The sequence below is a fragment of the Gopherus flavomarginatus genome, chromosome 17, assembly GCF_025201925.1.
Source record: "Gopherus flavomarginatus isolate rGopFla2 chromosome 17, rGopFla2.mat.asm, whole genome shotgun sequence".
Lineage (NCBI taxonomy): Eukaryota > Metazoa > Chordata > Testudines > Testudinidae > Gopherus > Gopherus flavomarginatus.
In genome coordinates, this window is record NC_066633.1 from 9,312,462 (window position 1) to 9,328,869 (window position 16,408).

General features: G+C 45.5%; 2 protein-coding genes across 5 annotated transcripts in view; both read left to right on the plus strand.

Moving 5' to 3' along the window:
• The window catches only part of LOC127036159 (histo-blood group ABO system transferase 1-like), a 28,149-nt gene extending 22,206 nt beyond the window's left edge, over window positions 1–5,943 (plus strand). For all 4 annotated transcript variants that reach the window (XM_050926794.1, XM_050926795.1, XM_050926796.1 and 1 more), the window contains one exon: window positions 2,052–5,943. In XM_050926794.1, the coding sequence (XP_050782751.1) occupies window positions 2,052–2,739 (688 nt within the window). In that variant the 3' untranslated portion in view covers window positions 2,740–5,943. The remainder of the gene's footprint in view (window positions 1–2,051) is intronic.
• A 1,584-nt stretch (window positions 5,944–7,527) lies between these two features.
• CCDC180 (coiled-coil domain containing 180) overlaps window positions 7,528–16,408 on the plus strand; it is a 44,706-nt gene continuing 35,825 nt past the window's right edge. Inside the window, exons 1-7 of the mRNA XM_050926772.1 lie at window positions 7,528–7,795; window positions 9,236–9,357; window positions 9,991–10,184; window positions 12,175–12,254; window positions 13,243–13,352; window positions 13,436–13,564; window positions 13,734–13,844. Coding sequence (XP_050782729.1) covers window positions 9,289–9,357; window positions 9,991–10,184; window positions 12,175–12,254; window positions 13,243–13,352; window positions 13,436–13,564; window positions 13,734–13,844 — 693 coding nt within the window. The 5' untranslated portion in view covers window positions 7,528–7,795; window positions 9,236–9,288. The remainder of the gene's footprint in view (window positions 7,796–9,235; window positions 9,358–9,990; window positions 10,185–12,174; window positions 12,255–13,242; window positions 13,353–13,435; window positions 13,565–13,733; window positions 13,845–16,408) is intronic.

The following is a 16,408-nucleotide window of genomic DNA, read 5'->3' on the forward strand; positions in this document are numbered from 1 at the left end:
TCGAGGATACTGGGTAGAATATTTCTACTCTTGTGAAAAGTTTAATGGGATTAATAATGATTACATGTAATCAGGACTTTGAAAGACAAAACCCCAAGCAACATAACACCCCCCCCCCCAACATTATACTGGCATAATGGTTTGTAACTGCCCCAGAATCAATACGAATTAGGGTTTCTTCCCAATAATATCTTGAGGACTCCCAACCCCCACTGTTCCCCATCCCCTGAACTCCCCAATAACCTGTGCCCCATCCAACCTCTCCCTGCTCCCCGTCCCCTAACTGCCCCCCCCGAACCTCCGCCCCATCCAACCTCCCCCATTCCCTGACTACCTCCCCATAACCTCTTTCCCATGCAACCTCTCCCTGTCCCCTGACTGCCCCAACCCCTATCCACACCCCTACCCCCTGACAAGCCCCCAGGGAACCCACCCCCTATCCAACCCCCCTGCTGGCTCCCTGCCCCTTATCCAAGCCCTCCGCCCCCTTAACATGCTGCTCAGAGTAGCAAGAGCTCACAGCCCCACCACCTGCATTGCCTGGCAGGAATGGCGTACAGCACGGCGAGCTGAGGCTGCGGGGGTCGGAGGACAGCAGGGGAGGGGCCGGGGGCTAGCCTCTCCAGCCAGGAGCTCAGGAGCTGGGCAGGACGGTCTTGCGGGCCAGATGTGGCTCGCAGGCTGTAGTTTGCCCACCTCTGGGCTAGACATATACATGACAAATGAGGTTGATGTTAATTTCTAACAGTGTACAACTCTCATGTTGATCCCTCCCGTAGTGAAATAAAGGGGGCTTGGATATTTGCCATGAAACCTTGTAAATACCCCCTTACTCCTGTTGGGTTTGAGCTGAATTCTGTAAGGTGGTAGTGCCTCAACTGGCCTCTCTACTCTTGAGGGGGTTTGATTTTTTTTTTTCCTAGAGGTTCCTTTGCTGGCCCTCTCCAATACTTTCGCAGGATGAGGATCCTGAGTACTGTTGGTCATAGTGCCCTGGCTGTTTCCCAACCATTGATCTCAAACTGCTGCCAGAGATCTTGGCTCATAGCTGGCTCTGTGGGGGGCAGCTCTTATAACACATTACACCTGTTGGTTACTTGCAGGACAGCTGAAATAGTGGGTAACGAGGCCCAACACCTTTGAAGTGCATCTGCACCTGGGCTGCGCGGGCAAGTCATTTTGCTTGGATGGTACACGAAGCTGGAATGTGAACATGAGAGAAAACTCTTTGTCACTGCAAGGCTGGCTAAGTGGAAATATAGGCCCAATCCTGAGAGGTGCTGTGTGCCCTTCTCCCTCACTGAAGTTAATGGAGTTAAAGATATTCAGTATCTCTCAGGAGATGACCAGTACCTTGCTTTGAAAGTCCCTAGAGCTACAGGTTCAAATTCAGGCAGGGTACAGGTCAGCTCTTCATCCTTCCCAGGTAGACTCCCTTCCTGGCTGTTCGGGAGGGACAGAGTGATATGGTGTCTATGGTTCATTTCTCAGCATTTCCACATGTGTTCATGGGCAGAGCACTCGTGTGATCACCACAGTACCTAAGACCTCACTTGCTCCTGCAGCATGGATTCCATGAGCAGGGGTGGCTCTAGACATTTTGCCGCCCCAAGCACGGCAGGCAGGCTGCCTTCGGCAGCTTGCCTGCGGGAGGTCCGCTGAAGCCACGGGACCAGCGGACCCTCCGCAGGCAAGCCGCCGAAGGCAGCCTGCCTGCTGCCCTTGCGGTGCCGGCAGAGCATCCCCCGCGGCTTGCCGCCCCAAGCACGTGCTTGACATGCTGGGGCCTGGAGCCGCCCCTGTCCATAAGCGTCATGTGCAATGCCCTGAACAGCTGAATGTGGCTCAAGAGATGAAGGCTGATGATCGTCAGTATTTGGAAGGAAATAATCTTAACCAGGAAACTAGCAACAAATATTTAAAAAACACTCATTTTGACTAAAACAGATTCTTTTTGTTGATCCTTTCACTTTGTTACTCTCTGTGTCCCCTTCTTCCAGTCTTCTACCACAGTGCCTTTTATTTCTAATAGAGAATTTATTTTTTTCTAGGTATGTAGTCTTCCTCAAGACATTTTTAGAAACTGCAGAGACATATTTGATGGTTGGACATAGGGTGAACTATTACATTTTCACAGACAGACCAGAAGAAGTTCCTAAAGTTGCGCTCAAAGAAGGAAGGAACGTAGTGGTTCTGCAAGTTCAAAACTACCCTAGGTGGCAAGAAATCTCTATGCGACGAATGGAAATGCTCAGCCTCTTCTCTCAGCAGCGGTTCATTAATGAGGTCAGCTACCTTGTGTGTGTTGATGTAGACATGAGGTTTAATGACCAAGTTGGAGTGGAGATCCTGAGCGACTTGTTTGGCACACTACACCCAGGTTTCTACACCGCAGAGCGTCGGTCTTTCACCTATGAACATCGACCTGCTTCTCAAGCTTATGTGCCCAGCGATGAGGGTGACTTCTACTATGCTGGAGGCTTTTTTGGAGGAACAGTAACGGAGGTTTACAAGCTGACCAAGAAATGCCACGAAGCCATCATGGTGGACAAAGCCAATGGAATTGAGGCAATCTGGCAAGAAGAGAGTCACTTAAACAAGTATTTTCTTTACCACAAACCAACCAAAATACTTTCTCCAGAATACCTGTGGGACGACAATCTAGGTAGGCCAGAGATCCTTAAGAAAAGAAGGTTTCTTGCTGTACCAAAGAATCATGCTGCAATCAGAAATAAATGAAGTTCATCTCGGACTGGTCTTAGTGTGAACTAACATAACTAATATTGTAGGTTTCCTTGTTGATGAAAATATACAGATAATTGGTAAAAGCTCCATAACTTTTTACGACATCCCCAGTATTTCTGGATATGAGAATGGTTTCAAGATGACACTGTTACCATAAGGATAAGGCATGCATCCGACAAAGTGGGTATTCGCTCACAAAAGCTTATACTCCATTACATTTGTTAGTCTATAAGGTGCCACAGCACTCTCTGTCACTTTTTACAGATCCAGACTAACACGGCTATCCCTCTGATACTTGACACCATACGGATAGTTTGCTGATTCCAACAATTTCCTTGCCAAAAATACATTGGTATTTGTCTGCAATAGAGCTGTACCAGTAATAGGTTGCGTCTAGTGTCGGGGAAATATAAAGAGACTTATAGATTCAGATGCTTATTCAAACCGCTGTTGGCTGGACATCTGATGCAAAGACGCTTTCATGAGACTTCGAGTGCTTCCTAGTCTTATTTGGGTCAGAACTGATGTAGAAACATGAGATATTTTGGTATTTCTATTTTTCACCAGAGCCAAAATCTGTGTGACTGTGTGTACACAGTATAGACTATGTACATACTCCTCAAACTGAGCATTTGAGCTTGTTCCAGATTCTGGGATGAGCCTATGTTGTGAAAACTAAAATGCTCAAAATAGCACATGCATGTGAATGGACACAGGGTGCTAAAATTAAATTAACCCAGGGGGTCTCAAATTGGGGGTTAGGACCCCTCAGGACGTCACGAGGTTATTACTGGGGGTCGCGAGCTGTCAACCTCCACCTCAAACCCAGCTTTGCCTCCAGCATTTATAATAGTGTTAAATATATAAAAAAGTGTTTTTAATTTATTGGAGGGGGGGTTGCACTCAGAGGTTTGCTATGTGAAAGGGGTCACCAGTATAAAAGTTTGAGAACCACTGAATTAAACCCTCTGGAGTCTCAGGGAATGCGTGTGTGGGGGGTGTCTCCCTTGGTAGGATTGGGAAGGATATTGCTCTTCTTATGTGATCCCTCCACCAGTAGCTAATTTTAAATGAAGCTACCCTCCCGTGACATGAATCTCCCTATGGCACTGAAATTAAATATAGACTATAATTTGGCATTTGAGAAGTGAAAGGGATGGTAGCCCTAACGGAAAAGTTAACAGCTTGGCTCTTCTGCAAGCCTCAAACTGCTGAATGAGCTTTAGGGTAGAGAAGGCTGTGCCTCCCAAACAGCCTGGCCCTGCCCCCTATCCGACCCCCACCCACTTCCTGCCCCCCGACTGCCCACTCCCCTCAGAATTCCCATCCATCCTGCTCCTTGCCCCCTCACCGTCTCCCAGAGACCCCTGTCCACCACCACCACCTCACCCCTCGGAGGGAGCTGAGCTCAGCCTGGAGCTCGCAGCCCCGCCCCCACCTTACCATGCGGCTCTGAGCGGGGCGGAGCTCAGGGGCCCCATCGGAGCCACACTGCGCCCTTGTCCAGGGATGCTGCTGGATGCGCTGAGGCTCCAGGAGAGGGGCAGAAATGGGGTCGGGTGGGGCCGAGAGGGAGCCTCAGCCATTCTCGTGGGGGCCCCTGCAGAGCCCGGGGCCTAGGGCAAATTGCCCCACTTGCCCCACCTCTAGGCGGCCCTGCACAGAACTATGTGGCTGGAGAAGTATCACAATGGAAAGCAACTCCATCTGCTATTGGTAGAGCTCCTAATACCTCAAAAATCTTTGGTTGTAACTGAGAGAGAGGGAATTGAAGTGGCTTGAACAGAAATGTTGGAAGCATTTCTCCATCACAACAATGTCTATTCAATTTATTTCCCTGTAGTGGGTGTTCTAATTGAAAATGTGAAGATCAGTTAAGGAAGACAAAAACAAGACTTGTCAAATTCTGCTCCCATTTAAATCAATACAAGTTTTGTTGGTGAGCTCAGTAGAAAGACATATATAAAATACACACACACCCCAGCGTACAATTGAGTTTCTCGATACACTCAAGGTGTGTCTCTGTACATTCACTGGCAACCTGGAATGTGCGGTCAAACTAATAAATGGTTTACTGGGGAAAGAGGACAAAAGCAAGTGATTAAAGCAGGGTTTCTCAAACTCTGTACTGGTGACCCCTTTCACACAGCAAGTCTCTGAATGCGACCCCACCTTATCAATTAAAAACACTTTTTAAGTATTTAGCATCATTCTTAATGCTGGAGGCAAAGCTGAGTTTGGGGTGGAGGCTGGCAGCTCGTGACCCCACATGTAATAGCCTCACAACCCCCTGAGGGGTCCCAACCCCCAGTTTGAGAACTCCGGGACTAAAGAACTGTACAATAAACATGAGAGGCAGCAACATCTAGTAATCTGAGAATAGGCTTGGGAGCCAAAAACATCTACATTCACTTGAATGGCTGTTATAACTTACTTTTGGCCCAAAAAACCTCCCTAATTTAGATTTGTGTATATCCTTGTCAATAATTAAGTGTCTTACAAAACATTAAAATCTCTGCTACTACTGATCTATGATTAAGGCTGATCCAGCAGAAAATTGTATTTCCTTGAGACTGGTCCCCATGTAGGTTTCAATTAGTGCAGATTGCTGCTGGAGACTCCTTTAGCCACACTGGCCCACGTGTTTTGGACTATCCCAGGACACAGTTCATTTGGCTAGAATAAGTAGGAGGATTAATATGATAGTGGCTACATCTCTAAAAATTACCTTCCAGAACTGTGGTTTGGAAATGCTCTAACTCACAGGAAGTTTGATTTTCTAGATCAATGATTGTAGCTAAACAGTTTACTGCTTAGATAGAAAAGCAAATTGCTTCTGGGGATAGAAGCTTGGCACAGTAATATGGGGACTTAGCAGTTAAAAAGAAGATAATGTTTTGGAGGAGAGGGACCTCAGACAAATCTGAAAAGATTTGGTCTAACTTTTTTGAAACCTGTTATTAATTCCTAGTGAATGGAAATGTCATTCTTCTTTCTTTTCCCTGCTCCATTTCCTTCTCCTTTCTCTCTCTGCCCATTCCTTTACTTTTCTGTTTTCTGCCTTTCTCCCCTCCCATTCTCCCGATTTAGCAGTGGGGGGGAAACAGATATTTTTCAATAAAATATAAATTAAAACACTTCTTAATTCTATTCCTGGCTCTGACATTTTTCACTGTGCCTCAGTTTTCCCATCAACAAAACGGGAATAATAATAGTCACTGTTTGTAAAGTGTTAGGTAGATACTGTCATTATTTATTAATCTAGCAAATAAAAGTTTTATGGAGACAGTGAATGACAAAAAAAATCTGCTCATTTTTTTCTTGACAAGCAGAACTTTTTATAAATGAATTTCATACTGGTGGTGGAAGCTGCTGCCTTGGCAGCCTTGAAAACTGAAGACTCCTTCCTATCCACACAATAAGTACTTACAGAGGTGGCAGTAGTACAAACTTCTACCAGATTGCTTCACTTATGTGACTCAAACCCAGATTCATAGAGTCCATGCCGTGTAAACGTGATTCAGACTCAGTGGATCATTCAGTTCTTGGCCTCTGCCAGAGGAGGATTTACCATTAAACACAGGATGCCCTGGCACCGGGACCCCCAACAACAGGGGGCCCCAGGGCTGGGCACTTGGGCAGCTCAGCACCAGCAAGAATCACAGCCAATGGGAGCTGCGGGGGGCACGCAGAGCCACCTGCACCTCCCGCTCCCACACCAAACAGGAGCTGCCTCAGGTAAGTGCTCCACACCCCAACCCCCTGCCTGCCCCAGCCCTGAGCCCCCTCCCTCACCCAGACCCTGCACTCCCACCCCGCTCCTGCACCCTAACTCCAACCCAGATCCTGCACCGTCTCACCCAGACCCTGAACCCCACCCCCAGCCTGCTCCTGCACCACAGCCCCACCCAGACCCCCCGACCTGAACCCCTTCCCGCACCCTACCTCCCTCCCAGACGCCGCCCCCCAGCCCTGAACCGCTTCCCGCCCCCTACCTCCCTCCCAGACCCCGCCCCCCAGCCCTGAACCCCTTCCCGCCCCCCAGCCCTGAACCCCTTCCCGCCCCCTACCTCCCTCCCAGACCCCGCCCCCCAGCCCTGAACCCCTTCCCGCCCCCTACCTCCCTCCCAGACCCCGCCCCCCAGCCCTGAACCCCTTCCCGCCCCCTACCTCCCTCCCAGACCCCGCACCCCCAGCCCTGAACCCCTTCCCGCCCCCTACCTCCCTCCCAGACCCCGCACCCCCAGCCCTGAACCCCTTCCCGCCCCCTACCTCCCTCCCAGACCCCGCACCCCCAGCCCTGAACCCCTTCCCGCCCCCTACCTCCCTCCCAGACCCCGCACCCCCAGCCCTGAACCCCTTCCCGCCCCCTACCTCCCTCCCAGACCCCGCACCCGCAGCCCTGAACCCCTTCCCGCCCCCTACCTCCCTCCCAGACCCCGCACCCCCAGCCCTGAACCCCTTCCCGCTCCCTACCTCCCTCCCAGACCCCGCACCCCCAGCCCTGAACCCCTTCCCGCTCCCTACCTCCCTCCCAGACCCCGCCCCCCAGCCCTGAACCCCTTCCCGCCCCCTGCCTCCCTCCCAGACCCCGCCCCCCAGCCCTGAACCGCTTCCCGCCCCCTACCTCCCCCCTAGCCCTGAACCCCTTCCCGCCCCCTACCTCCCTCCCAGACCCCACCCCCCAGCCCTGAACCGCTTCCCGCCCCCTACCTCCCCCCCAGCCCTGAACCCCTTCCCGCCCCCTTCCTCCCTCCCAGACCCCACCCCCCAGCCCTGAGTCCCAAGAGGAGAATAGAGAAAAAGAATGAAAAACGGGGGGGGGGGGGCAACAATGAAGCTGAGCACAGGGCCCCACTAACTCTAAATCCACCACTGGCCTGTTGGTGCCGCACGTAACGCAGGTCCACTGGAGCTGAGACTAGCACCACCTTTCCCGGGGGCCACTGAGCATCCAGCAAATGGCATCAGCTGGGCGGGGGCAGCGCCTCGGTGCAGCAGGCCCCAGAGGGGCGACGCAAGCCGCAGCCCTGCGTTTCCATGGCAACAGGTAAACGCTCGAGAACTCGTGCGGGAGTTTAAAGGTTCTCGCGAGAAGAGGGGCTCTCACACCCGCTCTGTCGCCGGCGCCCGGCGTTACCATGGAGACGAGGAGACGCTTGGCCTAGCCAGGGAGCTGCGCGGGGAGCTGGGCGGCTATTCAGGTACTAGGGTGTTTGAGAGATGAACCGCCCCCGTCCTGCTGTGGGAGGAGGTGCTGGGGAGAGTGACCCCCTACCTCTGCTGGGGGAACGTAGGGGGCGCCCCGCTCGGGGCCTGCCTGGAGCTTGGTAGAATTCCCTCCCCGTCGCCATCGCACAGCATCAGCCATCGCACAGCTTCTCCCTTCCCTGGCCCACCAGCCCGATGGATGTCACTGCAGCGCTAGCGGCCTCCTCCCGTTTCTCAGCAGAGGGGCGAGAGCCCGGGGGGAGGGGTCTTTCTAGGTGCTCTGGAGGGAAGAGCGTCCTCGTGTGGGTTTATATCGCTCGGTCTCCATGAGGTTCACACCCTATCCCGGATGACACGTGCCGTCCTCTGAATCGCCTGACATCACTAAAAGGAAGGGACACCTGACGCAACGAACTCCCCAAGGGCGATGTGTTTTGATCGCTTGTTTACGAAACCTGAAAATGTTGTAACCCGCAGTAGCTGCTGGGCCACCAGCGAGGCTCTGCTGTCCAGAACCTAGGTGATGGAAGGAACGCTGGAAATTCACAGCTGTGGTCTTCATTCATAGTTTTTGGGATGGTCATCATCATTGTTTTTTGATGAAGAAGTGGGGGTTTTACCCATGAAAGCTTAAGCCCAAATAAATCTGTTTATCTTTAAGGTGCCACCGGACTCCTTGTTGTTATTGTTTTTTGAGTTTCTGTAGGTAGAAGCTTTTCATAACATTTCTCTTAAAGCTCTGATCTTGCAGATGACTCTGCCTGGCAGATCCTTGTACTTGTGTGGATCCCAATGATTTCAGTGAGACTGTAGGCACAGGGATCCACTCTCATGAAGTCACTTACAGGATCAGGGCCTATGTAAGGAACAATATTTCTCTTCAATGGGATAATGGCAACTCAATTTTTTTTAATTGACCGACTTCAAAATATGCCTGTTTCTTAGTGTGCTTTTCTGTAGTAACTCAGATCCCACCCCATCTAACATCCCATCGGGCATATTTACCAATTTGCTTGCCTGCTGGAATAGCCCTTGTGGGGTGTTGCAGAATAGCTAGGTGATAGGCAAGTCCCTACCCCACCCGGAGCAGTCCTGTCAAAGGCACAAAGTAAAGAAACCACCAATATTTTTCCATCTTTAAGTTATAATGATTGTAGTGTATATTTATAATGATATAAAGGTGTAAATTTTTCAGATCGATGTCTAATTCTAAAGTTGATGGTGTCCTTTTAAAGATTTCATTCTCATGCCTCCTTCTCTCTGTGTCCCCTCCCCCAAGTTGGCGCAAGGAAATTGTTCTGCAAACAAGCCAAGAACTGAGCACTTTGCAACATGGTGCTGGTGGGAGCAGTACGTGTTGTCCCCAGTGGGAAAGTCTACAGGCAGGTCTTCGACGATGAGGTACAGAAACATCAGAGTCTAAGCCAAATTTATTGTTTTGTTCTTGCTGTTCTGAATTCAGTAGAGATGAATTTGGACCTTTTGGATATTTGGTTTGTTTTAGCAGAAAATAACTTTGATGTCATCAGGGTGCACTCCCCAACAAACCTTTTAAGGTCCTGCTATGTGTCTTTTGAATCTCACAATGTATTTGCCAAAGTCAAAATTTGCTGTGTTAATGACATGGCAATGATGGATAAATTCAGAGGCTTAGTTTGCCAGACTCAGAAGGATTTGGCTAGTGTATACAGCTGGTTTAATTTTTTAAAGGAAAATCAGCATAGCTTAGTGGTTGGAGCATGGGACTTGAAGTCAAGGTTAACTAATTTCAGTTCCTGACTCTGCCACTGACTTGCTGGGTGACCTTAAGCAAGTCATATAACCTTTCTATGCCTCTGTTTCCCCATCTGCTAAAAGGGGGATGTTCTTGCTCATTTTGTAAAGAACCTTGGATGAAAGATGTTACATAAGTGGAAAGAATTGTTTATTACTTTATCTCCTATTCAGTCACTTTTACTCAGTGCAGCTTCTTTGATCTTCTCTGTTTTCAGTGATTACTGAGAGTTTTAACACCTTGATTATGTTTCTATGAAGGTGCACTTAGTACGCTCTCTGGAGGAAGTGAGAAACAAGGCAGAGCAACATAAGTTTCCTATGAACAGTGGAAGGATTCCTGTGGTTAGGGACTTGGGAATGTGTGCTGGTAAAGGACTGTTATCTCATCGCCAGCAGAAATGGGTTGAGGGAATGCTCAATGATGACTTCACTGAAAATCCAGTGTTGTACAGGTATAGATTGGAAGTATACATTTATAATTATATATGGTTATGGGCTGGGTTAAACTTCTTTGAAACAAGTGGGTATCACAGCCAACCCTCATTATTGATAAATGTAAGAAACCATTAAGCTCTTTTATGGAACTAGCTGAAACAATAGCAGCTTCCACCCAGAACACGTCACCACCCAAAGCAATGGCACATACAAGGCACATGTGGGTGGAGGGCTGTCATGACATATTGTTTGGTAGAAGTGTGTCTCTGTCTTTATGGACTGGGAGAGGCATAAGAAGGAGAGGAAAAGAAAAAGAAACAGCAGAGAAGCTGAGAGAGAAACAGCAGAAAGCCAAGGATGCAGGCTGAGCAAGCACTGGGAATGTGGCCCTGAGAAAGGCCTAGAGAGAGAACTTTTGGTCTAAGTGCTAGCTGTAAAGGGGCTTGGAACTGTGAGCAAAGGAAATGTCACCTGCTGTGTTGAGGGAAACAGGACTTTGTACATTCTTTGTAAATAAACAGGATTGTCTCAAAGAAAGACCTGACTCCAACATCAATTTCTCCTCCTAACCAAAACAACCCACTAGACCCCAAATTTTGGCCCTAGCTACTCAGGTCAAAAAGGGGCAGCGAGGTTTGAGCATTGGACTGGAAGCTAGGAACTCCCTGAATTTTAATTGTGGTTCTGGCAATAACTCCCTCTGTAGCAGTGGGCAAAATACTCAACCTCCATGTGACTCAGTTTTCCTAGCTGTAAAGAGGGGTAATGTTGGCCTACCTCACATGGATTTGCGAGAATTAATTAATCAATGTTTGTAGAGGGCTGCATATTATGGTTTTCCTTTTTAAAAGATATTATACTATTTTGTTTTAAATGGTCTAGAACTATGCACAGTTTTCATTAGTCTTACTTTAAATTGAATTTACTTTTAGAAAAGTGACTATGTAAAAAGGGTTCCTTGCTAAATAGATTAGCATTGTTTATGCCTTTAAGTCTGATGCACCTGTTAACTACGAACAAAATTCTACTCCTGTTAAACCATTGGTGTAAATCATCTATGGAAGAATGAAAATTGTCTGTTCTGCTTCATGCATCCTGAACAAAGTGTCTGCTAAGTTCTAATTGCAGAACCTCTAATAACAGTCAAGATGTAGAGGGAGAGAAATCGTAGTCGGATTTGCAGATCCTAGGTGGACTTTGCAATGAGCAAAATAATCTTTGAACTTGTAAAGTAAGAATATTGTATCTGGAATATCACTGAAAGAGAACAAATATGCTGTTCAGGGTGTAACCATAGCCTTGACCAGAAGTGGAAGTATAATTAAAATCCAAGTTATACAAAAGTGATACCTGCATTAACAGAACTGACACATTTTAACCCCTCCATGAAAGGTTTCTGTCTCCAATGCATTTGTAAAACAGATGAGAGATGATCCTGCTGGCAAGTACCTATTATTTGTGAGGAAAGTCAGATCTGGCCTAATTGAGAATTGGTCATCACTCTCATAGCAGACCATGAGAAGATGATAGTTTATAAGTGATGCAAACAGTCTATCCAACTAGGGTTTTCTTTTTATCTTGTTGCTGTAGAGTTCCCGTAGTATTACTTCTGAGAACAACCACATAGAGAAATACATTGTGCCCCACTGAATGGAAGAGTCAGAGGGCAGAAAAATGTTCTAGTTTCAAGTACTTTTGCTATAGTTAGTATGTATTTACATCTGGGATTTGTTGCTGTTATGCCATCGTATTTTGGGTTATTTTCACCAAATGAGCTATGATAATTAATTAATTTGTCCCGCTTCATCTGGGAAAATGTAACATTCATTCTGTGAAACACTAGCCCCTCCAAATTCACTAAAGTTATGATGATGCTTATGGTCATTTAGATTTTTTACAAATGAATTTACAAATACAATTTGCAAATTGTGAAGCAATGCCTTTTGGAGATCCCTACTTTTTCTTTTATGGCATAGGTCAAGGCTTTCATCTCCGTTTCTATTTCAGGGAAATGACATTTCGAAAAGCTCAAGAAAGTGAAGATATGATTGCAGCCCGGGAAGTCAGAGGCCTCAGTGACTTCATTAGTAAATTTTACTAACTTAATCTTACATTATTTTTAATGATTCTTTAGGAATTTCTCACACGAAGGGGAGGGAATAATCACAGAAATGTTTATTGTAGTTTTGTACTTGTTTGATTACTCAGAATGTATATATGTAAAGTTAAATTCAGCCCTAGTATAAGCAGGCACAAGTCCTTTGATGTCAGTGGAGTTTCACCTGTATATACCAGGTGTGAATTTAATAGCTTGTGTGCTTTTGTTCATTGCAGAAACAGAGATTAATAACAAACATTAAAAATCAATATTTGGCTTTCAGAGAACCATTCTTTTCAGTACAGTATGTATTAAACTTTACCCTTGCAGACTTTCTGTGATATGAAAAGCATTTGAGCACTATTTTGTAAAAATGTAATGGGCAAATATTCATGTGAGAAATGGGAGCTCTGTGATAGTCTGTCGCCTATTAAAATACATATCTTTCCAATGTACACCAAGGACCTCTGCCCTTTCTCCACTGCAAATATTCTCCCAAGAATTATGTGATACTGCATTAATATTGGTTCAAGGTTCCCTCTGAGTTTTTCACTCAATAACTTGTTCATGTGTCAAAATTAAAGGCAAAGTTTTCTAGAGGCTGGAGCAGGGGAATAGGAGTCAATATTTTCTCAGTTCTGTTCTGTGTCTTTATTATTTGGCAAGTCACTTAACATCTCTTTGGCATAAATTTCCCCATCTGTGAAAATGGAGATAATATTCGCCTACCTTACAGAGGGAATGTAAGACTTAATAAATGTCTTCAAAGTGTTTTAGTATCATAGGATAAAAAGTGCTGTATAATTGCAGAGTGCTATTATAATTTGTGCTCTTTTGTATTGTGTAAGGCTATGGATCTTTCCTGCTGCACAAAGCCCAGAGATCTTAGTGTTGATTTAGTAATGCGTTGGTGACTATATTAGACATTCTGCAGCAACACATCCAGTCTGCATCATCTTTATTTTCTTCTTTGGCAGTTCCTCAGAAGACAAACAGCAATATCATTGAACGCCTCTCAGAGCGCAGACGAGGCCGACATAATGAAGCAGTGGCAGTGCTAGAACAGGAGTTAGCCTGCATTGGGAGGGTGAGACTCTAGGTAGTCTGGAGTGTTATATAAGTGTCAAGGCCTAATACCCAATATCTGACTCATATACCTACCTGTTTTAGGAAATGGAACCATTCATTTTGGAGTCTGGAGAGTTGCTTTTGACAAAGCTGTCAGAATCTGATAAAGCTATTGAACTTCTGTTCAAAAAGATTGAAAGTGACGCTGATCTGGAAGCCTTTTCATTCACAGTAAGGAAGTGTATTTGATTTAATCTAGTGCTCTAGCTCAAGCCCTTGTCTCTCCTTTTTTCTTTGCTTGCCACATGTGTATATATAATGTCTATTTCTACCTCCTTTTGCAGTCATATTTTTCATTGTTAGTTTTTCAGTGGGACTGACATTACATTTTTTCTTACAGAGTTTTGGGGAGTTATGGGATGCCATCTCCCAGGAGTCCTTGTATAGAAGGCAGCGGATTAAAGAGATGGATGAAACCTTAATAAAGCTTGAAGTGGCTCGAGCTGAGAAAGTGAGCTAAAGTTTGAATGGTTATTTATTAATTGCTGGATTAAGCATTTGTTCCTAACCCTGGCTAAGGAGCAGAAAGCAACTTGCTCCCTCTGGGTAGTGTTTTGCTACAGGCCCTGACTAGTAGTGGATTACTGCCTTCCTTTGCTGGATTATCCTATCATTCTCTCCCCACCTGCACAGGTGGGGAGAGATGTGTACCATGTTCACAGCCTCTGCTTCCTCCCTCCCCAGTCCCTGCACCTGCAGCAGAGACATGAAGAGGCCATGTAGGTATATGTGAGGTGTCTGATTCTTCCTTCTGCCGCTGCTTGGTTGTTTTAGGGCAGTGGTTCTTAACCTGGGGTGCACGCACCCCCTGGGGGTGCGAGATGCTCTTTCTGGGGGTGCGAGACATGCCAGATATTTTTAGAGGGTAAATCATCAAAATCACAAATTAAGCACAGGCATGTAAGTACAACTACTTTGTTTAATCAAACCTATAAATTTATTAAATCTAAAAACATTTGTAATTTTTCATGTAGTCTTAATTTTATTGCAAAATTAAAGTAAATATGTAATTCTATCTCTTTCATTCTATAGTTATGATATATCTAGGTTTAAAGAAGTGACCTACTTCAACGATTTTTGATAAGGGGTGCGAGAACATATTTTGAGAACCAAAGGGGTGCAGGCTGCAGTAAAGGTTAAGAACCGCTGTTTTAGTGTAAAGCCATGATCAGACCCTACAGTGTTTGTTAGTATGCAAATCAAACACCACCTCTAGTAACTTCTGTGTACTATCTAATTAGCCATTGAAACTACCCGTGTTACATTTCCAGCCTTTTAAGCAATAGAAACCTCTTTAGAAGGAAAGGTTGCTCATCATTTATCGATTTGGATTTATAAAATGCTTCACGGTAGGCACATATGCAAACGGTTGCATACAAAACACATGCTGGTATTACAGTGTGAATCAATGTCCACAACAGAATCTTCTCAACTCATCAGGACTGCTGTTTTTCTTTCACCCATGCTATATGTTTCTCAACTTATTCCTGAGGAACCTGGGAGAAGCCTGGCTGTAATAAGTCATTCACTCAATAATTCTATACATGATAGAAACAAGAAAACAAATAAAATCATCCTTGGCACTTAAGTACCCATCTTCTGAAGTATGTTAGAGCTCCTGTCACATTGATAATGAACAGTTTTACTTCAAGCTTCAACATTTGGTTATCACTTAACCTATTGTTTGTTATAATATGATAATATACAACTCTGTTTTGCCAGTCTTTCATATGGACTGTATCAAAATATGAAATGCAGTACTATTCATAATAAAAAGTCATTGCATATATCAAGATCAGGCATATAGCTTGTTACATGAGCCATGAAACTGCTCTGCCTCAATTTTCCCATATGTAAAATGGAGATAATGATATTGCTCATCTTTTCAAAGCTCTTTTAAAAGATTCTATTGTATCTTTTACCGATGAAAAGTATGGTATAAGTATTTAGAGAGAAAACACTCGTCGGTTCATTTTTTAGGGTGCAAGCCAGGTATGTGGAAGATCTAGTTTCAGTTTCCTGCTTTGCAAAAGACTTCCTTTTCTCTCTTGAGCAAGTCACTTATTCTCTCTGGGCCCTAGGTCTGTCTGTAAAGTGGAGATACTAGTATTTCCCCATCTCACAGAGGGGTTGTGAGGATAAATACATTAAAGCTTATGAGGTGCTCACATGCTATACTAATGGGACAAGTAAGTGCCTTGTTTTCTTATCTCTGTTTAAGGATCTCCTCACAACACCTCTGTGGTGTAGGGGGAATAATATTCCTACTTTACAAATGGGTAAATTGAGGATCAGAGAGTTAGATGAGTTGTCCAGAGCCACACAGGAGGTTGTGACAAATAGAGCTCAGATTGTTTGTTTCCTTCCAGTCCTGTGCCTTAGCAACATGTATACAGCAGCAAGGGGCTTGTGTGCCCAGTGCTGTTGTTGTTTAAATGGGGCCTGGCATTTAGCTGTAAATGTCTAACAGGAAGTTGGTCATGTTTGACTTGACTTGCAACCTGTCTGCAGTGATCTACAGCAGTGGCTCTTAACCTTTCCAGACTACTGTACCCCTTTCAGAAGTCTGATTTGTCTCACGTATCCCCAAGTTTCACATCACTTAAAAACTACTTGCTTACAAAATCAGACATAAAAATACAAGAGTGGCAAAGCACGCTATTACTAAAAAATTACTGACTTTCTCATTTTTACCATATAATTATAAAATAAATCAATTGGAATATAATATTGTATTTCCATTTCAATGTATAGTATAGAGCAGAAAAAACAAGTCATTGTATGGGATTTTAGTTTGTACTGACTTCGCTAGTGCTTTTTATGTAGCCTGTTGTAAAACTAGGCAAATGTCTAGATGAGTTGATGTACCTCTCTCCCCGCCCTGGAGACCTCTGTGTACCCATAGGGGTACACATACCCCTGGTTGAGAACCATCAATCTAAAGGGTGACATATATTACGAAGCAGTTGATTTTCGTAATAGTTACTAAAATATTTGATACAACCATGTTTTTAT